This window comes from Erythrolamprus reginae, chromosome 2 (assembly GCF_031021105.1).
Source record: "Erythrolamprus reginae isolate rEryReg1 chromosome 2, rEryReg1.hap1, whole genome shotgun sequence".
NCBI lineage: Eukaryota > Metazoa > Chordata > Lepidosauria > Squamata > Dipsadidae > Erythrolamprus > Erythrolamprus reginae.
Genome location: NC_091951.1, coordinates 272,742,847 through 272,768,029, shown reverse-complemented (window position 1 = coordinate 272,768,029; position 25,183 = coordinate 272,742,847). Strand labels below are relative to the sequence as shown.

Genomic DNA, 25,183 nt, shown 5'->3' with positions numbered 1-25,183 from the left:
GGAGAGGACCAGCATACAAATCTAATAAATTATTATTAATATTATTATTATTATTATTATTCCAATTCCATCCATATTTGTTCAATTTATTTTTGAAGAAAGGCGCTAAAACCCCAGATAGCTGAGGATGACTTTAATTATATCTTAATTAATTAAATTTATATGCCGCCCATTCCCTAAGGACTCTGGGCGGCTATTCGTTTTGTACATCATTAAAAACTGTAATCCATGACTTTTAAAAGAGGAATAATTCACTTCAAAATATCTGGAGGATTCTTCCCACATTCAAACCACCTGGAGAAAATAGAGCAGGGAGTTGTGTAAAGGAAACAGGGATGGCAGGTGGAACAGTTTCCCCCCCAAACGCCATCACTCTACTAAACAAATAATTCCCTCAACACTGTCAAACTTTTTACTCAGTCTGCACTTCTATTTGCTACTAGTTTTTTCTCATTGTTCCTATCACCCTTTTCCTCCTACTTAGGACTGTATGACTGTAACTTGTTGCTTGTATCCTTAAGACTTTTATTAATATTGACTGTTTCTTCATTGCTTATTTGACCCCTATGACAATCATTAAGTGTTGTACCTCATGATTCTTGACAAATGTATCTTTTTCTTGTATGTACATATGCACCAAAGACAAATTCCTTGTGTGTCCAGTCACACTTGGCCAATAAAGAATCGTCCCCCCCTGTAATGTATTAAGGCTGGTTTTAGAGTTGTTGCTTCAATAAACATTGCTTGTGTATTCGGCTCATGATTTAATACCCCCCTGCTTGAGAACCGAGCACGGGCCATTCAGAGCACCCTTTCCCTTCCCTCCATCCCCCCCACAATTTCTCGTTTGTCCAGGCTCCAGGGCGACCAGGTCGAGCGAAAGGAGGAGGAGGAGGAGGCGGGCCTTCCCCGTCGGCTTCTTCACTTTTCGCCGAGCCTCCGCGCTCCGCCTCGCCGAGGCCTCTGACCCGGATGCGCTTTGCTTTCCCTCGGCCTTCCTATGCGGGACGGCGGCGGCGGTGCTGCTACCGGTCGTAAAACTACGGTGGCGGCCGCGGCGGCAGCCCGAAGATGGCCGAGTCCCCGGAGGAGGTGGCGGTGCTGGTGCAGCGGGTGGTGAAGGACATCAACAGCGCCTTCAAGCGCAACCCGCACATGTGAGTGGAGAGGAGAGAGAGAGCGCGCGCGACGAAGAAACGCGGGACAGCGCCGTCTTCTCGCCCCGCACGGTCCCCCCCCCTTTTTAACGCCTTATGCCAGGGTATATCTGTGACAGGTGGACTTCAACTCCCAGAATCCCTCAGCTAACATGATTGTCTCAGGAATTCTGGGAGTTGAAGTCCACGAGTCATTGAAGAGCCCCCTTTGCCTACCCTGCAGCCCCCTTTGCCTTTCTGTCCACGACGGGGGAGGGCTTGCGTGGCTCGGCTGGGTTGTCCCAAGGGGAGGAGGCCGGGTTAAAACACAACACACAACACGCTCCCCCCTCTCGAGTTGAGGGAGCCGACTTGAACTTCTGTCGCTGGGCGAGAGCGAGCGAGAGACGCTTCAAAGTCAAGGCTGTGGAGAGGTCTTTGAAGTTCCCGGAGATCCTCCTCTCCGTTTGACGGGCTGGGACTCATTGTTGGCCTTTGCATTTGTTTAGATGTGTGTGTGGGGGGGTGTATATTAGAACCCAGAACGGCCGTGGGGGGGGGGGGGGGCGGACGGGGACGGACATCAGCTGTGCAGGAGAGGAAAAAGTTGAACGTGAGGAACCGGTGAAAATTCATTACCGGCTAAACTTTGGAAAGTTTGCGTGTCCACGCAGCGGTTTTAGGGAAGGATAACGGTGCTTTTAAAAAAAAATTTAAAAAAAATTCCAGAGTGGATGGTAAGCTTTCCCGTTCCAAGTTCTTCATCTAGTAGCAGTGTTCCAATATCTCAGGGGTTGATACAAGAAAAGGGAGTCAAACGATTCTCCAAAGCACCTGAGGGTAGGACAAGAAGCAATGGGTGAAAACTAATCGAGAAGAAAAGCAATTTACAACTAAGGAGAAAATTCCTGACAGAACAATTGATCAGTGGAACGGTTTGCCTCCAGAAGTTGTTGGATAACCATTTGTCTGAAGTAGTGTAGGGTCTCCTGCCCAAGAAAGGGGTTGGGCTAGAAGACCTCCAAGGTCCTTTCCAATTTGTTGTTGTTACTACTGTTATTTTATTCACAAAAAAACAGTAATACACAACAAACGAGTTTGATATACTGGATTTTGTATCACAATATCACAAGTCAAACACTTTCCATGCTTGTAGGACTGTGTGATGTATATTTTTTTTTTATTATTATTATTATTATTATTATTATTATTATTATTATTATCATTATTAACATTTACATTATTATTTACATAATAATAATAATAATAATCATCATCATCATCATCATCATCATCATCATCATCATCATCTTGAGCTCCCAAGTTGTGAGCTAAATTCCAAAGAACCGTCTTTTTTTATTAAGGTGTCTCCAGGGATGCTCCATAGGTTAACAGTATCTATTTTTAACATGGCTGTGTCAATCTACTTTTGCAATAGTCTCTTCTTAAATAGGATTTCATATTCGCTCAGTGCTTTCAGGCCATTCCTCTGTCCCAGAAACAAAGAAATTGAGAGATTTAGGAGGAAAGCAAAGAGAAGGAAGCTGCAAGAAGGCTAGTTCAGAGTTGTTCCCAGGAGAGTGGGTGGGACATGCATTTCTGAGAACATGCCTTTCAGAACAAGATGCAATAGGTGTCCTTAACAATAAAACATCCTGTTTTAGAATACAGCATACATGTTGGGAAATGCACTTATTACCACTCAGATTGCTATGTTCCAGGTGAAAAATTATTCAGGTAACAAAGAGCTCTATTTTGGATATGCTTAAAATAATAACATATCATTAGTGAAAATACCTTGTTGATTTGTGCTGCCTCACTGGTCAAAATTTTAAAGGTTGTATTCCTCCCACCCCTCTTCCCGGCCCATTTTTTGCAATTTTTGAGTTTTTGAATCCTGTCAACTGCCTGGGGAAGAACTTTTCTTGACAATATTTTTTGGAAGTTGTTTGCTTGTTTCTTAGGACTCAGAATTCCCAAACAACCTCGGCATTTGCCTCAATTATGTATTTCCTTCCCCATTTATCTCCTTTAATGTTGCCAAATATAGTAAATATTCTAGTCCTTTATCTTCTTGCACATATGCCCAAAGTATGTATCTTTCTGTTTTCTGATCACCCATTTATGGGAGTAGTCCGTGCTGTTCTTAATTTATCAATTCTTCTTACAATCCACAGCATCTGTAGTGATATTTGTCCACATCATGATTCAGAGAAGTACATTTTTTTCTGGTGTCTTTATCTTCAGCTTTCACAGCTATCTTTTAACACTAGACAAGCTGCTATTGTAACTATTCCAATAGTTGATTTCATTAGAATATCCATATCCTTTATGCATTTGCCTAAGTTTACCATTGCCACCTTCTCCAGTTTTACTGTCTTCTATAGGGCACTATTCAATTTTATCTCTTTTGGGATGAAGAAAACAAAACTATCTACATTGTCTTCATTTCTTCACTGTCAACTGTGAGTTCACTGAGCATGATAGTTGATATTATCTTTGGTTTTTTAATATTAAAATAGGTTTTTTTCAATTTCGAGTTTTGTTTCACAATGTGCTACTCTGAGCTCTAGCGCATAACTCTTCTTTATGTTCAGCTAATATTGCCTGAATATTTCATATTTCTCCATATTTCCATTTTACTGTACTGTAGCATCTTGTTTGTTTTTACTGTACTTCTGAAAAATAAGTTCTGTCATTTTCACTAGTCTTATCACATTCATTTTCTAGCATAATCTGGAAAGTTAAAGGCCTTACTCCAGTCAGTGAAGCAAAGGTGAACCTCCAGAAATTATTTTATCCTTTCCATTAACCCTGGTTTGTTTATTAGAGCTAAAATGCCCACTTCATTGTAGAAAGTATCTGTATATTTATATACTTCTCTACAATAAGAAAATTAATATCAGTCTCTCATTTCCCTCTTTTCTGAAATCTTTCTGTAAACATTTTTAACCAATCTTTCTTTGTGTTAGTTGATCCCTGAACATAGTCTCTTTTTACAAATGTTTCTATCACTCTGCACTGCTATTTGTACAGGATTTTAGTATAGTATTCCCTTTTTCTTTTAATCTTGTTTGGCTCTATTAGATCTCTCCCATGTTTATTATTGAGTGCCCTATTTTAACTGTCCATTGCCAATGGTTTTTCTGATCTTTCCCCCCACTTTTTGTGGTAATTCTTGCTTGACTTTAAAAGTCTGTCTTCAGTCATTGCTTATATAACCTTACTACTCAAAACTTTCATTTTCCATCTGGTCATTTTTACAATTTGGGAGTTTTTCCTGCTGCATTTTTCAGTAGTGTCTTACATCTTTCATGTAGATCTTAAGGTTCTTTTTCATACAGGAAGTATATTGAGTATGTTCTTCACATTGAGCTTACATTCTGACTGTCCACTAGCTTCAACCATATCAGTACTGTTTTATATGGGATAATAAATAACTGGTTTGTTATTGTCTCCTTCTTTTGGATTGAAGTTGCTCTATAAACAATAATTAAGTAAATGTATTTAAATAAATTAGATCCAATAACATTTCTAATCAGAAAGAAAAATGTTTTCAGTATATGAAGCATTGGATAATATTTAGAATAGAATTCTTTATTGGCCAAGTGTCATTGAACACACAAGGAATTTGTCATTGGTGTTCTGCTTTCTGGTAGAAGTTTACTAATTACAAATAACTCTCATTAAATGCATCATTTCATGAATAAAGCAACTCCATTTATTTCTCTGCTCTCTTGTACTTCAACACATTCCAGACATCAATCGGTTCATTATCTCTCTTCTAGCCGCATTTCTCACACATCTTTTCCTGCTACACAAGATTTATTTCCTAAATACATAGCTTTAAAAAAGACAGCAGCACTGGCTAAATACAATACAAAATACTTTGGCTTACTTTAGCATGGTGAAAGGACCTCCATATTTCTTTCATCAACGTTGAAACTCCACCCTTCTTCTCCACTAGCCCCCTGACGTGCCAATTACCTCACTACAATATTTAACCCATTCCTCTCCTTAATATCTTCTTCCAGACCTTTGCTCTCTACGTTTCTGAATTCTTCTGAATTTAGGATTAACCCAGCGAGCATTTGATTCTCCCTCACTAGATCCTGAACTCATAGCCCCATCCTGTGGCTGGCCTCCCACCTGTTCTACTACCTGTAACCCCGCCCCCCCCCACTACTTCATAAACACTATCTGAATCCGAGTACTCAATATCTTCATCATCCTCCAACTGATCAGGAGTATGTACAACAATTGGTGCATATGCTCTCAGTGTATATAAAAAGAAAAGATAGATTTGTCAAGAATCATGAGGTACAATACAATGATTGTCATAGGGTACAAATAAATAATCAGGAAACAATAAATAATGATGCAAGCAACAAGTTAAAGTTATACAATCATAAGTGGGAGGAGATGGGTGATAGGAATGATGAGAAGACTAATAGTAATAGTACTGTAACCTTAGCGAATAGTTTGACAGTGGCAAGGGAATTATGGTATTTGTTTAGCAGAGTGATGGCATTTGGCAAAAAAATGTTCTTGTGTCTAGTTTCTAATTGGTGTGCAGTGCTCTGTAGTGACGTTTTGAGGGTAGGAGTTGAAACAATTTATGTCCAGGATGCGAGGGGTCAGTAAATATTTTCCCCGCCCTCTTTTTGACTCGTGCAGTATACAGGTCCTTAATGGAAGGCAGGTTGGCAATAATTGTTTTTTTCTGTAGTTTTTATTATTGTCTGAAATCTGTGTCTGTCTTGTTGGGTTGCAGAACTGAACCAGATAGTTATAGAGGTGCAGATGACAGACTCAATGATTCCTCTGTAGAACTGTATTAGCAGCTCATTGGGCAGTTTGAGCTTCCTGAGTTGGCACAGAAAGAACATTCTCTGTTGTGCTTTTTTGATGATGTTTTTGATGTTGGGTGACCACTTTAAGTCTTGAGATATGATATAACCTAGAAATTTGAAGGTCTCTACTGTTGATACTGTGTTGTCTAGTATTGTAAGAGGTTGAAGTATGGGAGGCTTTCTCCTAAAGTCTATCACCATTTCTACGGTTTTGAGTGGGTTCAGCTCCAGATTGTTCTGGTTGCAATTTATCTTTTTCTCTTCAGGCACTGCTGAATGTGTTTGTTAATTACTTTTACAATTACTTGGGTTAAGAAAGCTCAATAAGCATTATTGTGTAGAAAAAGCTAAGTAAACTGTATTGTGTGGAATATACTATATGTGTGTGTTGAACTTTTGAAGCATCCATACATCCCATCATAGTGTATTCCCAATCAGAATATGTTATGCAAAGAAGAGAAACAGAGCAAGAAGTAACATACCAAAGCAATTAAAAAGGCATGAAATAAGAATAAAAGAACTATAACTTCTCCATTCCTTTCTATCTTGGCAAATCATCCTTGCTTCTGGCATGTTTGTACATTGGCTTTTGTATTTTAAATAGCAACTCATTTTTCCTCATCTGATTTATTTCACCTTGTTAATCTTCGTCTTATCATATTCAGTCTTCCTTAATACATTCATTCCTTAATTATCTGCTCTATATGATCAAACTATTGTACCTCAATATATTTCTTTCCATACTGGATATTCAGTGTTGTATTCTGTTCATATCATTCTGCATCCATTCATTTTTATCACTCTCTTCAGTAATGTACTTCTTCTGTAGTCAGTTGTCTTTTATTTTTCTTCTGATGTAAGTGATCCTTTTCCTTGTTTAACTTTATAAGCTCCCTTACAGATGGAAACATACAATTATTTTCACTTGTTTCAATATGCATTCGTTGGTATAAACTTTCTATAAAGTTTCCTCCCTGTATAAGGAAACAACAACTATCTTTCTTCATTTTCATCATGTTTACTTGCAACTTTACAGTTGTTCAGTGTTCTATATTGCTTACGTGTTTTTAGCATTTCTCTCTGCTGGCAGTGTCTTGTTTCACCAACTTCCAAAACAAAATGTTTTGTATTTTTACTGTCTCTTACCTTAACTGTTGCTTACTCTCTCTATATATACTATATTCTTAGTAACCATGTCTTTCTCTATTTGCTTATTATTTATTTATTTATCTATTTATCTATTTATTTATCTATCTATCTATCTATTTATTAAATTTGTATGCCGCCCCACTCCATAGACTCGGGGTGGCTCACAACAGTAATAGAAAAACAATGTACAATACAAATCTAATAATTAAAACTAAAAACCCATAATTTAAGAAAACATACACACAACATACCATACATAAACAGTATAGGCCTGGGGAAGTTATCTAAGTTCCCCCATGCCTGACAACAGAGGTGGGTTTTAAGGCGCTTACGAAAGGCCAGGAGGGCGGGGGCAGTTCTAATCTCAGGGGCGAGCTGGCCCCAGAGGGTCGGGGCCGCCACAGAGAAGGCTCTTTCCCTGGGTCCTGCCAAACGACATTGTTTAGTCGACGGGACCCGGAGAAGGCCAACTATATCTTTCCACGTGTTTTTGCAACAATCATTCTCCATTTCATAATGCTACCAAACATTTCACATCTATAGACTATTAAAACTCGTTTTATTTACTGTATGTGTTTTGAATCGATGCTGCTAACTTAAAAAGTAGGTAAATATACCTGGACCCCATTATTCCTGTGGACTTGTAATTTCCACTATATTCAAACAAATTTTATTTTAAAGTTGTGGCCATTGCAGCATCCCCATGATTTCTGTCAATTTCCATAAGGAAAATCATTGGGGAACCTGGCAGGAAGTCAAAAGTTGTTCCTGCTTCTACAGTTCTTTTGCTGCTTGTAGTCGGTTCTGTTTATTTCTTATTTCTTTCGGTAAGTAAATGTTGACTTACTGTTAAAATTGTTTTCCATTGGAATTGTTTTTCTATTTTATGATTCATACTCTTTGTAAATGATCATGGACCACCCAGCACTGTGATTTTAAAAAAATTGGGTCAGCCCAAAGTATAATGTTTATTCTGGTCCCATCAAATTACACTATCTTTCTCTCAAAGGATGACCCAACAGGTTACAGGATTGTTCAGTATTTTCAATTAGCATTGTCTCCTCACTTCTAGAATATAGTGTGTGTGTGGGTTTTTTCTTTTGATATCCCTCTGGGTCATTTTAAAGCTTCATTTTGTCATCAGGCATTAGAACCTGGATTTGTGTTAAAGTTAATAGGTTGATTATTTTTGATGGATTTTCATAGATCTCTGCTGCGGATTGTGTTGCATGATTTTTTAAATGTTCTTATACTTAGCAAATTTTGCGTTTTGATTTTTTAATACTTTTTAAAAATTGCTCTTCACAGAATAACATAGTTGAGAAGGGCAGGGCAGCTAAATATATTGAAATAATGAATACCATGTATTCCTGTGGATAAACTGGCCCTTAAATGTTTAACCAAAATATGAAAAATGGGCTGCTGTGGATAACCCAATCTTGACATTGTTATAATTTTCACAACTGGCTTATGCATATATGGCATATTTTCTATGGTGTTGTGGTTAAAAATTCCTGAGTTATTATATCTGCAGATCCGCTTATATGAAAGTGTATACAGGATATATGGGTACTTTTAAAAAGTGAAGGAAAAATCCTGTGTATATACTCACAGCTAGGTTAATTCAAGGATAAATTTGGACCGGGAGTTACTGCTCACAGTCACTCATGCCCTCATCACCTCGAGGCTCGACTACTGTAACGCTCTCTACATGGGGCTACCTTTGAAAAGTGTTCGGAAACTTCAGATCGTGCAGAATGCAGCTGCGAGAGCTATCATGGGCTTTCCTAAATTTGCCCATGTCACACCAACACTCCGCAGTCTGCATTGGTTGCCGATCAGTTTCCGGTCACAATTCAAAGTGTTGGTTATGACCTATAAAGCCCTTCATGGCACCGGACCAGAATATCTCCGGGACCGCCTTCTGCCGCACGAATCCCAGCGACCAGTTAGGTCCCACAGAGTTGGCCTTCTCCGGGTCCCGTCAACTAAACAATGTCGTTTGGCGGGACCCAGGGGAAGAGCCTTCTCTGTGGCGGCCCCGACCCTTTGGAATCAACTCCCCCCAGATATCAGAGTTGCCCCCACCCTCCTAGCCTTTCGTAAGCTCCTTAAAACCCACCTCTGTCGTCAGGCATGGGGGAATTGACATGTTCCTTCCCCCTAGGCTTATAAAATTTTTGTATGGTATGCTAGTGTGTATGATTGGTTTTTAACTTGTGGTGTTCTTAAAATTAATTTAATATTGGATTTGTCTTGTATTGCTGTTGCTGTGAGCCGCCCCGAGTCTGCGGAGAGGGGCGGCATACAAATCTGATTATAAATATATAAAAAAATATAAAAATATAAATCAAACCCAACTTTGGGGGCGTATTTTACTACCCAAAACTCTCACAATACAGTACACAGTAAATAAAATTTCTGATTCTCCTTTGATAATTTATTGAGTGAGTCTCAGTAAATAGTTTTCTCTTTACCATAAGGAGAATAGGAGGATAAAATGGGTTAGAAATTATATATGCCAGGGGATTTTTGAAAGGTTAGAATAAAAATAAATGTAATTAAAAATAATTGTTTTGTGGTTATGTTTTTTTAAATTTCTAAGTAGAGTTTTCAAATTCTGGAATTAAGATTTTCATATATTTGAAAAGGAGTTACAAAATGGGTTAGTGACTGGTTGGTTTGTATTTATTTCTCACATGCCAATTTTATGCAATTTTAGGGGAAATTTTATTTGGTTTTCTAGTATATTTTCTTTCCAAGGCATATTTAGAACACAATAAAGCCTTTTTATTACTCTATTTACAACATTTTAGAGCTTCCATTAAATATATATATACAATCACAGCTTTATCATCCTCTGAACACTTGCCATAAAACTGTCGCGTAAAATCAACATATATATAAGATAGTGCCTATTAATTACATAAGAAGAAAAATTTAAATTAGTTACTTTATTGGAAGAAAAACAAATTAGTTAGGCAGAATGAAGTGGATAGAGCCATGGGTAGCATTAGTGTTAACATTAGATCCTCCCATGCAATGTAGCACATCGGGCAGCAAGTGATCTCCAGCCTTTTTGGTCTTGATGAGTACTCCAGCATCTTTTCATATGATGTTTAGAGGCTTCAAATCTTCCAGGAACGTTCTTCACTGTGTATTTGAAGGGTCATTTGGTATCAGGGTGGGGATCCATATCGCCATCTTTGGAGATTCGATGGTTCTCCGTGCAGAGAATATGATCTGGAAGTTGGAGTCTTCTGCTTGCGACAATGCTATTTAGTTTGCGGGATAAACTTTTTTGGAGCACTTCTCCGTTAATAAGTTAGGTTAGAGTCATGGGTGGGATGGAAAAAGTTTAGTTAATGCAAAATATGGCAACATCTGATTGAAAGGAAGATATAGTTAACCTAATTTTTTTTATTATTTTAAGAGATGAAATTGGATTAATCCCCTGCCCTGAAGCCAGATATAATCGAAGCCCAATAGTTCTGGTTGAAAACAAACTTGGAGTGGAAAGCTGGTGTGTCAAATTTCTCTTGCCCTATGTCCATAACAAGCTTCTTCACTATAAACTAAGAAAGCAGTGGCTCAACAAAGAAGGTAAGTTACTTCCTAAAGTACAAAATATTTTGCTGTCATAAAAGCTTTATCCCGCTCATATAAGTTGTGTCACCCATACCTTCTGTAAAAACAACCTAATCATTCCCACCTGTCTTCAGAGGACTCTTTCTGAATTCTCAACAAATTAGCAATCGAAAGCATGATTGCATGATTAATATTGAACATAGTTGAACCCTTTTTGTGCGCTGAGAAGAATCAATGGAATAATCCAGAGTCCTTTTAGCATATGATTAGCTCATCAGAATTCTAGGTGGTACCTGGTGTGCATGATGGCTGGAAACAGCGCTGCAGCTGAAGAAATAACAGTAATGGACTTGTAAAGCAACTAGAATTTTAATATTTTGAAAATTGTTTTGAAAATTGGCAGGGCAGGAACTCAAAGCATTTGCCGTGAAGCAGCTGCAGGTAATCCTTGACTTGAAACCCTTTGTTTAATGAACATGGTTACAATGGCATTAAAATAAGTTATTTACAACCAGTCTTCACACTTACAATTATTGCAGCATCCCCATAGTCCTCTGATCAAAATTTGAGCACTTGGCAATTGATATGTATTTGCGATGTGTTCCAGGGTTATGTGCCTTTCACCACCCTCCTGTTAAGGATTAGCTCTATCCTAAGTGATATTCCATTGTGTTACCATATAAGATAAAAGAAGGATGTAAGCATGTTAAACAGTAATGAATGCTGAGTCATAGAGAGTAACCTGCAACCTAATTGGGCCAGAGCATTATAAAATGCAAAGCACCATTACAATGGGTGTTGCTATTGGTGGTGATGTTTGTTAGTTGGCTGGCTGAAACAGTTTGAGTGTGGGTTGAGTATTGAGTTAGAGATGTGTTGTTGATAGGGAGAAACCTGGATTGGTTTAGTATCTACGTGCAAGTAAGTTTTACTTTTTTACTTTTGTTCCTGTAAATAGAAGACTAAGACAGAAGATACTTTACTTGCACTGAAGAGTAAAACTGTTTACTACTGTTTTTCTACAAAAGTGTCTTCATTATTTATCTGCACTGGTTCACTATAAATTCTGGTATCTAGACAAGCCCTACTGCGTATCTCAGTATACCCGGACACCTCCCTGGAAAGGAGAAGAGTGGAAATTGTATGTAATGATTGGGTCAAGCAATAGTGTTTTGAGAGGCTATACTACATCCTTCTTCATGGCTGATGGGACCACCCCTCTCATAGAGAAGGAGATTCCAGCATACACATCCCATCACAGATCACCACTTGCGCAGCCTGAATACATCCGTGTCTTTCTATTTTAAAGGGCTGTGTTTACTTTGACCAGTCTTTTCAAGAGATGAACAATACATTTGTTGGAATTCTGTTTCTGTTAGAATTTCATGTCAAGATGGATTGGATGTACAGTGATACCTCGTCTTACAAATGCCTCATCATACAAACTTTTCGAGATACAAACCCGGGGTTTAAGATTTTTTTGCCTCTTCTTACAAACTATTTTCACCTTACAAACCCACCATCACTGCTGGGATGCCCCACCTTCGGACTTCTGTTGCCAGCGAAGCACCCGTTTTTGTGCTGCTGGGATTTCCCTGAGGCTCCCCTCCATGGGAAACCCCACCTCCAGACTTCCCTTGCCAGCGAAGCACTCGTTTTTGCGATGCTAGGATTCCCCTGCTGGGATTTCCCTGCAGCATCGCAAAAACACAGAAGTCCGGAGGTGGGGTTTCCCATGGAGGGGAGCCTCAGGGGAATCCCAGCAGCGCAAAAACGGGCGCTTCGGCTGGCAAAAGGGGTGAATTTTGGGCTTGCATGCATTAATCGCTTTTCCATTGATTCCTATGGGAAACATTGTTTCGTCTTACAAACTTTTCACCTTAAGAACCTTGTCCCGGAACCAATTAAGTTTGTAAGACAAGGTATCACTGTATTCTGTGTTTTTTTTAAAACTTAGCCAGAATAAAATAACAGTCCTTTGTTTTAACTGTTCTTCGCTGGACCCATTTCCCAAGAGCACAAGTTAATACCAGTGATATGTTTCTAGGCCAGTTCATAGTGAAAGGGATCTCTCTAATCAAGCTTCTCTCCTTGAGATGAGGAAGGTCACTTGTCTAGAGAGGGAGACGGGGAAGGAGTTCGAAGCGAATAAGCTAAAAGAACTTCAACTGATTTATATGAACCATTCATAGCAGTAGAGGATCATTATGCTTTATGTAAACAGCCACCCTCTCTCAAGGGTTTTTTCCCCCCTACCTACCAAGTTGAAATACAGTATTCCCAGAGAATAGAGACAATTGGGGAATAACCACTGTTTTACCACATTAGAATCAAGGGAAGATAAAATTAGAAATTCCAACCTGCCCATTTCAAAGAGAAGAAAATAAGCCTTTGCGTTCCCATCTCTCATTTTAATTTCTACTGTCAGCAAGAAAGTGATAATAATGATGTCTAAGGGACTACAGTACTTGCTTTTTAATGCCTAATTTGTTGCTGAAAACATTTGTCATCCCAGTTGGCAAGAGCGTAGAAGCCTTAGCTAATAAAGAATAAAGAAATGGCCCAAATGATAGATAGTCTCTTTCCTAAATTTCCTCCCCGCCTCCGTAGAGCTACCCTCAAATTTAATGAGCAGAGCTACAGAGGGGAAAGAAAATTTCTTTCTTTTTAATGCAAATTGAGGAAATCGAGACCTGATTTTCAGCCTTGATTTTAATAAAAATAGTTTAAATAGATTTAATCTTATATTGACTTTAATCCATTTAAAGAGAAATGCTAGTAAGTTTTATAAATACAGTACAGATGTACCACTGTTTTTATTGCTTTTTGTATTTTATCTCGATTGTGCTGATGAAATTGAAAGCCTGATATACATTATCACATCTTGTAGTATTGAAAGATAACATGCCTGTTACTGCTGTGATACAGTGTTTACAGTGTATCGAATGACAGGCTTCATGGGCCAATCAAAATATATTTTATTAGTATTTTTTCAGAGAAATTGTTCCGGTACTTAGGAATGTATAAATGTCATGCATCAAATGAGTAAGGAACTGCTTAGAAGAAAATGGTAACCAATTCAAACACTGAGCTTTTATATTTATATATTAAATTATCTGGCAGTAGTCCCCAACCTCCAGGCCACGGCCCACTTGAGCCTTTCGGAACTAGGCCGCAGAAGTGATGGGTGACTGCATGTGTGCATCCCCAGTTGTGTAGGCAGCAGGCATTGCATGCATGTGTGCTCCATTTACTTGAGTGGCAGGCACACGTTTGTGATTGCACAAATGGGCCTATGCGTGCTTGTCTGCAACATATAGGGGAGCTTCCCCTCCTCCCTCCCGCCATTTTACAAAGCGGAAAAGGTTGGGGAACTCTTGTCACTGAGGCCTGACTTTTGGTGCAATCTGTATATTTCTGTTGACATATGTATTTGTTGCGCCAAATAATCATTGTACAAATTGCATGCATTAATGTAATAAAAACAGGCTGGATGCTGTATTTTTTCCCCGTACTATAAATTGCTTGCTGACATTTATAATAAGAATCTAAATTAAAATCATAAAGACCCCCTGCAGTTTTGCTCAAACCTTGCCTGACTGTATGAACACATCATGTAACTTTCCTTAAAAATCTAAGAGTAAACCATAAGTAGACCTATGAAGATTATGCTCAGAAACCTGACTGATTGATTCTTGTGAAGATGAAATGAAATAGAAATACTTTATTGAAGAATTCTATAGATATTTGTTTTATGTAAATTTCCTTTTGATGCATGTCTTCTGATAAGAAACATGTCTTTGAAATCATCTGCTACAATATCATTTCACAACTATAAGGTGTTTTCATACTGTTTCTCACACAAATTCAAATTGTAATGAAGCCATTGTTATAGTTGCAATTACTCAGAAGGTCACGTTTTTACATTTTTTTAACTCAAAGAGGCCAGCATTAAAGTGCCACCTGCAGAATAGTAGATGTTTCCATTATAAAGTAAAACATTCCCTTTTTAAACACAATTTTGTCTTGTCTTTGCTATTGCATTCCATAACATGCCCCTCTAAACTGCATTGTGTTTGTTTTGTTTTGTCACTTTCTATACCGCCAGCATCCTTTTCTCGTCTGGTCTGTACATCCTGCTCTCTCTTACTGTTTCCAAAAGGTCTCCATGTAGTGCCATATTTCTTTTTTCTTCCTCTTTGTTCTTTCTTTGTTCCTTCTTTCCTTCCTTTCTTTTTCTTCCTTTCTTTTTTAGTTTGCTGTTTGCATAGTGCACAGATATTGAGTTCTGTAACACAAGAGAAGCTGTTCACATTGTGGGGAAGCTTTTAAGTTTCAAGAATAACATTTTCCCTCTTTCCTTTTAATGCGATTTTGATGGACTTTGGCTCTATTTCATGTGAAACTGATTCATTAAGTGCATCATTTGTTGTATTGCTAACATAATGTCTGATGTTATTACGATCAGACCGCTGAACCTTTAATTTCTCAAATATTGCTGAACTCTTAACCCCCAATATCATTAGCCATTTCAGATGTTTTATACACAATGTCTGATGCATAATTTTGGGAAAATGTTCCACTTCTCACACAAATTGAAAAGGTTTGAAAAAGGGATAAGAATCTCATCAAAACTACACAAATAGAAATAACAGAGCAAGTTTCACATATAAAGTCTAAAGCTAAATAAATGTTTTAAAAATAGCATTAGGTATGATTTGGTATGATACACCAAAAGTGTGTACTGTATATGTATTTTGATAAAATAGTTCATCTTCTTTATCTCCGTTTAGAGTTGATAGATATCACATGTACCTTGTTGCTGCTGAACCCAGATTTCACCACTGCATGGAATGTAAGGTAAGATTAGTAAATCAGATATTAAGACTTCTGATAGCCTCATGTTTTAGACTATGATTATATACTATATACTGTATAGACTATATACTGCTCAAAAAAAATAAAGGGAACACTTAAACAACACAATATAACTCCAAGTAAATCAAAGTTCTCTGAAATCAAACTGTCCACTTAGGAAGCAACACTGACAATCAATTTCACATGCTGTTGTGTACATTCAACTTTGTACAGAACAAAGTATTCAATGAGAATATTTCATTCATTCAGATCTAGGATGTGTTATTTGAGTGTTCCCTTTATTTTTTTTTGAGCAGTGTATTTTTGGGGAGTCCAGTACACCATGAATCATGAATCAATCTTGGTTTCAAATCTGTAGACACCATTTTAACATTTTTAAGAACGTGAAGCCATTATTTACTGTATTATGTAATATTTATTTATTTATTTATTTAGTCAATCTCATATTAAATAATACATATACATCATTTGTATACATGAAATGAATAAAAATAAAAGGGAACGGGACACTGACGATAGGCATGCTGGTGTACTTATGCACGCGCCTTACAGACCTCTTAGGAGTGGGGTGAGGTCAACAGTAGGCAGTCTATGGGTAAAGTTTTGTGGGGGTTGGGAATGAAACCAGAGTCGATAGTGTATTCCAGGCATTGACCACTCTGTTGCTGAAGTCGTATTTTCTGCAATCGAGTTTGGAATGGTTCACTTTAAGTTTGTATCTAGTGTGTGCTTGTGTATTGTTGTGGTTGCAGCTGAAGGAGTCATTGATAGGTAGCACATTGCAGTGGATAATTTGATGAATTATGCTTAAGTCATATTTAAGGTGGGGTAGTTTTAAGTTGTCTAAGCCATTAATGGGATTTATAAGAAATTCCAGGTTTTTTGGCCATATTTTGAAAAATCTCAGAATTGTCCACTTTTAAATTATTCTTGAGTTATTGGTAGAGATATATTACTGGTAAAGATTGCGAAGAGACACTGAATAATTTGCCCAGTGAAAGATGAAAACTGCCATGAAGGCAGAACACGATAATTAAATGAATGAAAAGATTGAACGTGAATCCTGCAACATTGGCTTTTGCTACTTTTAATAAAATAACTGAAGGATGGATTAAATATATACTTTCTTGCTAAGTCTTAAAGTTTGATCTGTAATCACTACTTTAAATTCTGATCATCACTGTGAAGCAGAGCCTGCATTTTCCATTCACCTTCTAAGAGGTTATTAAGATTCATATCTTGCTGTATTATATTTTATTTTTGTATGCTAATTAAGACTAATACAAGAGTAAAATGGTGCTTAATCATTTTTACTGAGAAATGGGAAACAATCAAAACTTCTATAATATAAATCATTCTGTTTCATGTTCTATTGATGTAGATTGATGAAATTTATGGTAAAAATGTCATTTTTTATATCTTAGTTTAATTTTAGATTTATAATTTGGGAGTGTCAGTTTTTAAATCATTTGTAAATAGTGATTCATGTTATTTATATAAGCCTGAATTATTTATTCAGTAGCTGAAAAATTGCATAAAGACACATCAGAAATTGAACTCTATGTTGTGAATGCACTTAGGAGGCTGTATGCCAGTTGTCAGGCATAGATGCACCCTCTTACTAATGTATTGCATGAATGCTATATCACTTATTTCTACATTTTAATACATGGAAGAATACAGAAAACAGTGATACTTGAAGCAGCTCTAATTAGGAGACTGGTGATTAGTGAAAAGAATGAGAGAGAATTGAGAGATCAATGGAAGATGTTTCCATTAATTTAATTTATTCATGTGATCCCAATTATGCCTCTTGAAGATGGAAGATGCAAATAGCCATTGCATCATATTTTCCTAAACAGTGAAAATAATGCAAGTAGGACAAAATAAGAGACATCACTCCCTGCCTTATCCTTCACTGAGTGTTTTACCCAGGATGTATCTCTTTCCAAATGTTAATCCCTTTCCAAAGGAATTGAAGAATGATACCCTACTCTTCTTCTGGTTAGGATTCTTACAGGAAAGCTGTTGCTTAACTTGCTACCTTTCCCCATTAAAAGGGAAGGGTAGAAGCATAAAGCTAAATCTCTGGGGGGGAAATGTTGAGGAGGGGGCATGGCCATGGGCTGAAAATGGGGCCATAGGATCAACTTTATAGGGACATGGGATCACCTTTTGTGACCTGGCGACCAAAGTCAATGGAGAAGCCAGAATCACTTAACAACTGTGTTACTAACTTAACAGCTGAAGTAATTCACTTAACAACTGTGGCAAGAAAGGTCATAAAATGGTGCAATGAGCCGGGGTGGCGCAGCAGGTAGAGTGCTGTACTGCAGGCCACTGAAGCTGACTGTAGATCTGTAAGTCAGCGGTTCAAATCTCATCACCAGCTCAAGGTTGACTCAGCCTTCCATCCTTCCAAGGTGGGTAAAATGAGGACCTGGATTGTGGGGGAAATACACTGGCTGTTAAAAAGTGCTATTGCTAACATGTTGTAAGCCGCCGTGAGTCTAAGGAGAAGGGCGGCATAAAAATCAAACAAACAAACAAACAAATAAATAACTTAACAGCAGAAATTGTCATAAGTCAGGGAGGCCTATATATTATTATGAAGCACTTCTTGCATATTTATCAGAGTTTTCATTTTGAAATCTCTGTGTATTCAATATTTAGAAATACATAATTTAGTATTTAGAAACACACAATTACCACATTCCTATATAGAGGGGACTCTTTTCTGGGTCAATATCTGCTGATTCCAAAGTGTCAAAACAGTGATCCTGGCTAATGGCTTGGCAGCACAGGATATGTCCTCCTGATCTTCATCTGATAATGACTCTTCAGACCAGGCCAGGGCGCTTGGTTGTGAAGTTCTAATATTATAAATCATGCTTTTTACTAATGATAGATACGGGATGGGTATCATGTATCATTACTTTTATTAGGAAGCAAGTACTCAGCAAATTATATTTAGTAGCGGTGTCTTTGATTTTTGTTTCAGAAAAGAATTGATATTGTCTGGCACTTTGAACCCCATTAAAGACTTATATCTTGGGAAATTGGCACTAACCAAGTTTCCAAAAAGTCCAGAAACATGGATTCATAGGTTTGTGGTTTTACTTCTTTATATTGAATTGCACATTTGTGTTATCTTGTTGTTTTATATTGTTGAATGGATGTATGTGTGTGAATTAAGGGATTTATAATTGTTTTTAAAGTTTTATATTGATGTTTTTATTACTTATATTGCTGTTAGCAGCTCAGAGTCCATTTTGGAGATGGGTGGCATACAAGTCACAGAATGAATGTATGTATGTATGAATGAATGAATGAATGAATGAATGAATGAATGAATGAATGAATAAATAGTAAGTTTACATATATTTTTTCTCTGTCTATTTCTTTAATATTGTGAAAAAAGGATGAAAAATGTATGTTAGGTTAGGAATTCAGTTTTATTTCCATTATATACAAGAGTTGTTAACCTGCATGCAGCTCCTTTGTTAATTCTTTAAAATCAGTGGTCCTCAACCTTTCTAATGCCACAAATCCTTAATACAGTTCCTAATGTTGTAGTGACCCTCCAACCATAGGTCTAGCACCAATTCTCCCAACAGAGCTTTAAGCTGATTGGCAGAAAGGTCGGAGGGACACTATAAATGCCTGATTGGTCAGATTGTAAAAATATGTTCCAAGGTGCCAGAATAGAAGCTTTAGTTCCTAACACCATGGGAAATTTGTCTTTTCCCATGGTCTTAGCAACCCCTGTGAAACAATTGTTTGACCCCCAAAGGGATCCTGACCATCAGGTTGAGAACCACTGTTATAAATGAGCAGTAAAATAAATCAGGAAGCCATAACTAACCATCATAGCTGAACCAGAAACAACCCAGCATTTGGTATATATAGTTTTATATTTTTGCTTTGCACATGAAATAATTTTGAAACAAAATATGTGGCTTGTTTAAGTCATGACATCCTAAGATTAGGATTGAATATGTGTACAATCAGTATTCAGGACTTATTTTAGTGTCAGTTTTTAAAGGACCTATTGCCATAAAACAGGAGCTTATTGTTTGGAATTATTAACAAAAGAATTCCATTATCCTAGATAATATTTTATAGTATAAGTGAACTTCTTTTCAAATATTTATTTTTGTTATTTATTGAGAAATTACATATGGCGATCTGACTAACTCTGGGTGATTCCATGAGCACATCCTTACGTGCTGTATTAAGAACTAATTTAATAACATAATGAATTAAAATGTTTTCATTAAATTGGCTTTTGCATTTTTAATTCTGCACAACCAGACGATGGGTTCTGCAACATTTAATGCAGGAAAACTCCTTGCCCACTCTTGTGACTAAAGGGAACTTAGAAGCATTACCCACGGAAAAAATACAGCGGCTGGTGAAAGAAGAAATGGATGTCTGTTGTGACGCTGCTGGACGATATCCAAGTAATTATAATGCCTGGTCCCATCGTATCTGGGTGATACAGAATCTAGCAAAGCTCAATGCAAAGGTATGGATGCAATAGAAGTTGTATATATGTTCGTTGACACATTTCTTGAAAACGTTTGCACTGAATTCAATTAAATAACTAACAAGTATTTGGGACGGAAAGAAAATAATAAAAAGAATTGAGCTAATTCATGCAAAAATAGATTAAAGCTGAAGTCACCTAGAAGTATGACCTCTCGGGACAGAAATCAGTAGAAAAGCACAATAGGATTAAAATGAAAACAGATATGAGATGGCAGGGTTTCACCATTCTTGTTTGAGCTTGCAAGCCTGATTAGTCCTAGAATTCGTGGCACTCAACTTTTTCTTCACCATGGGACCCCCTTTAAATACTTTGTGTGGCCACTGATCCTAAGACTCCCAAGACTTAATTCAAGATTTAAATCATAGCATTTCATCAACCTTGTGATCACATCACAGTCCCCCAGGGGTCCACAGGCCACAAGTTGGGAACCACTGTGTTAGAGAATTCCAAGACTTTAAGATAAACTGAGAAGCTGAAAAACATTCTAGAAGAAACTTTGGTAATGTTGCCCCCTTTATGTCGCAAAATGACATAGATATGTCAATGTAGGAACTAGGGGTCGAGCTTGACACAAAGGCATCTTTACCATTACCATATTTTGTTCAGATATTTAAATGCCATTTATTTTCATTTCTACTATCTATGATCTTAAATTTAAATATGAACTTCAAGACAAAGAGGAATCAGAGTTCTATAAAGTGTGGGATAAATGGTACATCTGGCTGGATAAAAGACAATATACAACTCCATCATGATCCCTTCAACCAAACAATTATCCCATAAACCTTATAAAATAACATTATGAATCATTGATAAAAGGATGAACAAATTCAAAATGAGAAAACTTAAACTCTAACTCAAGTTTAGAAACCTAAAACTTTCATCTATGTTGACAGTAAAGATCTTAAAATCTGTAGACTAATCGGGTCAACAGATAAGTTGACACTATTTACAACATTTGATAAATTTATAGATGAATTTATCTCTTCTTTCTTTTTTTATTTTTTATTTTTTCCTCTTCTCTTTCACTTTCCCTTTTATCTTTTTCTTTCTCTCTCTTTAGCTTTATTTCCTTCTTTATTTTCTTTCTTTATGTAAGCGTGTATTTTGATTTATAACTGTATACTCTAAATTCATATACATTTGTACCAATATTCACATAGTCCTTTTGCTTTATGTTATTTATCTTTAATAAAGATTATATTTTCTTAAAATAAATAAATAAATGAATAAATAAATAAATAAATAATTTGAATATGAGAGCCAATTTGATGAAGTGGTTAAATCACTAGGTTATAGAAACCAAAATACCATGAGTTCTAGTTCCATATTAAGGCACAAGGCCAGCTTGGTGACCTTGGACTCAACCACTTCCGAAAATCTTGCCAAGAAAACTTCAGGGATAGTCTAGGCCAGTGATAGTGAACCTTTTTTGGCTTGGGTACCAAAAGGACACTCGCCTGTGTGTGTGTGCCCACACCCATAATGCAATGTTGTTTCAACCCGCGCACTCCAGTCTTCCAGTAGGTCCATTAGGCCATTTTTCGCCCTCCCCAGCCTTTAGGAAAGCCTCCAGAGCCTGTGGATGGCAAAAAACAGGCTCAAAAGGCCTGCTGGAAGTTCGTTTTCGAAAACAGCCTCCCCCCCCCGCACTCCGGAAAGCTGAAAATCAGCTGGCTAGCACGCACATGAGCACTGGAGCTGACATAGCGCAATGCATCACGTGCCCTCAGATATGGCTCCACATGCCACCTGTGGCATTCAACAGGAGTCAACATTGACTGAAAGGTACAAAAAGTAGGGAGATGTCAAAACAATTCATCATAAAAATGAAAATTACCGTATTTTTTGAGTATAAGACGCACCTTTTCCCCCTTAAAAGGGGTGAAAACTTGGGTGCGTCTTATATACCGAATATAGCCTTCCCTCCCAGCCACCCCTTCCCTTTGGCTTCTACCTCCCAGCAATTTGCCTCCTTGTAACAAACGGCACGGAGCCTGAATTTCTACAGAGGTCCATAGTTTAGAGTACTTTATCATAAAGGAAAATCTGACAGTGAAAGCTGATTAGTGTTTATGTTGAATGTTTCATTCTGTTATGTTTTTAATTCTCAGATTCTTGTTGATGAGCTTTCTTCCACTAAACACTGGGTCTCCATACATGTTTCAGACCATAGTGGGTTCCACTACCGCCAGTTTCTATTAAAATCCTTGATTGTCAGAACTGGGACTGATTGTCTTATAAAGTTATGTGATCACCCAACCAATCAACAAACGTGCTGTTTTTCAAAAGATGAAGCAGATGAAGGCGGAGAAGCCTTTTGCATGGAAAAGCAACAGCCAGATCATTCGCTGTATCTGAAAGAGGAAATAGAGCTCTGCACTGATTTAATTAACACTTATCCAGGGCATGAAACGTTGTGGTATCACAGGTAAGAATATTTAAAGAATAGAGGATTGAAAGGGACAGTTACCCCATTCAAATCGGATGCACTTTTTCCAAAGTCCGGTTTGTCTTTCTGTGTCTTGTGATAAGTTGAATTCCTCCTCTAAATTCCCAAGCTTCTAGAATAGTGGTCCTCAACCTGGGGGTCAGGACTCCTTTGGGGTCGGAGAAACATTTCACAGGGGTTGCCTAAGACCATGGGAAAAGACAAATTTCCCATGGTGTCAGGAACTAAAGCTTCTATTCTGGCACCTTGGAACTTATTTTTACAATCCGACCAATCAGGCGTTTACAGTGTGGGTGTCCCCCTCTGTCCTTCCTGTCAATCAGCTTAAAGCTTTGTTGGGAGAATTGACGCTAGATTTATGGTTGGGGGTCACCACAACATGAGGAAATATATTAAGGGGTCGCGGCATTATAAAGGTTGAGAACCACTGCTGTAGAATAGGTTTGTTGAGGATATATGAAGAATGAGAATATGATCGGTCAGCAAGGTAAATTCTGCTGACAGATGGACAAAACGATACAAATTGCTTCCCTGCTTTTTCAGGGAATTTACAGTCTTTAGCTGTTGCATTCAGACATTATTTACAAAATGTAGGTTATGTTTAATAGGAACATAGTCCTTCAAACTTTCTGTAATGCTCTATATTTAGAACATATTAAAAGACATAAAAGTTTGATTTCCTTTTTTTTTTTCCGTTCTTTAAAGGCGTCAAATCTTCTACCTTCAGCACCACTTAAAGAAGTGTCTAGTTCCAAACAGCTGGTCATCATCTTCAAACAATACTGATGGAACAGTTAATAATTCACATACTCATGTTACAACTTGCCATACGACACAAGCCATGGATGTTGACGGCTTAACGGAATGCAACAAACAAGGCTACAGTCAGGAAACCAAGCGCCTCAAACGGGCTCCTCTGCAGGACAGTGTCAGCGTGGAAGAAGAATATAAGTTCATTGATCACGTTTTGTCTACATGTAGGGAGGAGGATCAGGCAAGGTTTGCAAGTTCATACAGAAAATGGCTAGTTTCTTTTCTAGGCCAGTGAAGATCTTTTAAAACTCTTTAGGGTCTTTGTTTAGTGCAATATCCTCTTTACAGACAGGTGTACGTTAGGACTCCTGGCACTTTTCACCCTTCTGTTATTCCTGCCACTGCTAAACTTCATTTACTGATGTTGGGTTTAGTTCTATTTATATTTTTTAAGCCACTTTATGTTAATTTTTATGGATCTTTGTAGGATAGCCCCACCTAAAAAGGAACTGTTTGGTGTTAATATAAATTAAGTGCAAATTTTAAAGTCACTAATATAACTGGAGTAATAGGAAAACAGAAAGATAGATCTACCGGTGAACAAATGATTTCATTCCTAAATACCTCATCCATAATAAATACACCTAATCAAAGTCATTGGTTGGTGACAACAATTGAAAATCATTCAGCGTGACAATGTCAAAATGGTTTTGAGTACAAGTCTTCATTTTATAATTGCATTGCATCACTGCTCCTCTGAACTCTTTTTATTTCACATTCGAATTGCTCTGATAATCTGACAGTTCTGTGACTTTTTATTATTATAGTGAAAGTGGGATATGGTTATGTGAAATTGGATAATTTTGTAAAAAAAAAAAGTCATCCAAACTAAAACGAATTTGTTCAATATAAGAATGCTGGTGTTTAGGGTTTTCTCTGGCTTTTGTGGATTTGGAGGCTTTCGTGAATTTTAAGGTTGGAAGATATGGTAATAAAAGATGATGACCAAGGAACAAACTTCTATCGAATCTTATCCCTTCCTGCAATTTTCTTGGCACATGTAGATTTTTCCATTCCTAAAATATAATAAGCGTTTCATACTTGGATTTTATTGTATGTGGTGATATATATGATAGGTACAGGGTATGATAGACAATGCTGACTATCAATGTTATCTTTGTAACGATGTTTCATTTAATGGACAATCTAGCATGCAATGGACATCTAGCAGGTTTGTTCATCTTTCATTTATTGCAACAGGGCCACATATGGCTCCTCTGCAAGACCCATTACAGTGCACAACAAAATGATGTGCTTGTTTTGAGTTTTCTTCAGGTTAACCATGTTCATGGTGGGAGAGACAATCCCCTCTGTGCTTCAGCTGGACTGAGTTTGTGAAGGCTTTTGAGGACCCTAATGGGACATGACTTGAAATCCATTTTTGCTTTATTTATTTGTAGTTTTAAGCTGCAATTCAAGTTAGATTCGCTGCAGTTACATAGAGGCAACTATAGCTATTCAATTTGGCTGCCTTTTCATTATAGAGTACGGTCAAATTCTATCTTTAAATTTGCATTTGTCCTTCCCTTTTTATATGTAATAAAATCAAATTCCTAGTCTGAAATTAAATTTCACAGTATTTCTGTATTTTAACCTTTGCTTATAGCTTTCAAAGCACAGAGGGCATGTCTGCAAGGTTTACAGAAATATAACCAGAATGACTGAAGAAAAGTACAATTTTAAGATTCAGAGAAACAACGGATGAACAATTCCAATTAGAAGCGGAAGAACAAATAAGAACCTGCCTTTTATAGCCCTAACT

At 37.4% G+C, this 25,183-nt stretch overlaps 1 protein-coding gene across 1 annotated transcript; it reads left to right on the top strand.

Moving 5' to 3' along the window:
- The first annotated feature begins 888 nt into the window (after positions 1 to 888).
- PTAR1 (protein prenyltransferase alpha subunit repeat containing 1) lies at positions 889 to 24,467 on the top strand. The gene is made up of 7 exons (XM_070742643.1): positions 889 to 1,157; positions 10,572 to 10,741; positions 15,520 to 15,586; positions 18,606 to 18,710; positions 19,919 to 20,132; positions 22,271 to 22,587; positions 23,314 to 24,467. Exons 1-7 carry the CDS (start codon positions 1,072 to 1,074, stop codon positions 23,654 to 23,656), a joined length of 1,302 nt encoding a protein of 433 aa, XP_070598744.1. The 5' UTR covers positions 889 to 1,071; the 3' UTR covers positions 23,657 to 24,467.
- Positions 24,468 to 25,183: the final 716 nt, after the last annotated feature.

Bases quoted from the DNA above. Each gene is read 5' to 3' on its own strand.
- PTAR1 (XM_070742643.1), top strand. From the start codon at position 1,072: ATGGCCGAGTCCCCGGAGGAGGTGGCGGTGCTGGTGCAGCGGGTGGTG. The intron at 1,158-10,571 runs GTGAGTGGAGAG...TATTATTTTAAG, and splicing joins TTCAAGCGCAACCCGCACAT to AGATGAAATTGGATTAATCC. The intron at 20,133-22,270 runs GTATGGATGCAA...TTTAATTCTCAG, and splicing joins TAGCAAAGCTCAATGCAAAG to ATTCTTGTTGATGAGCTTTC.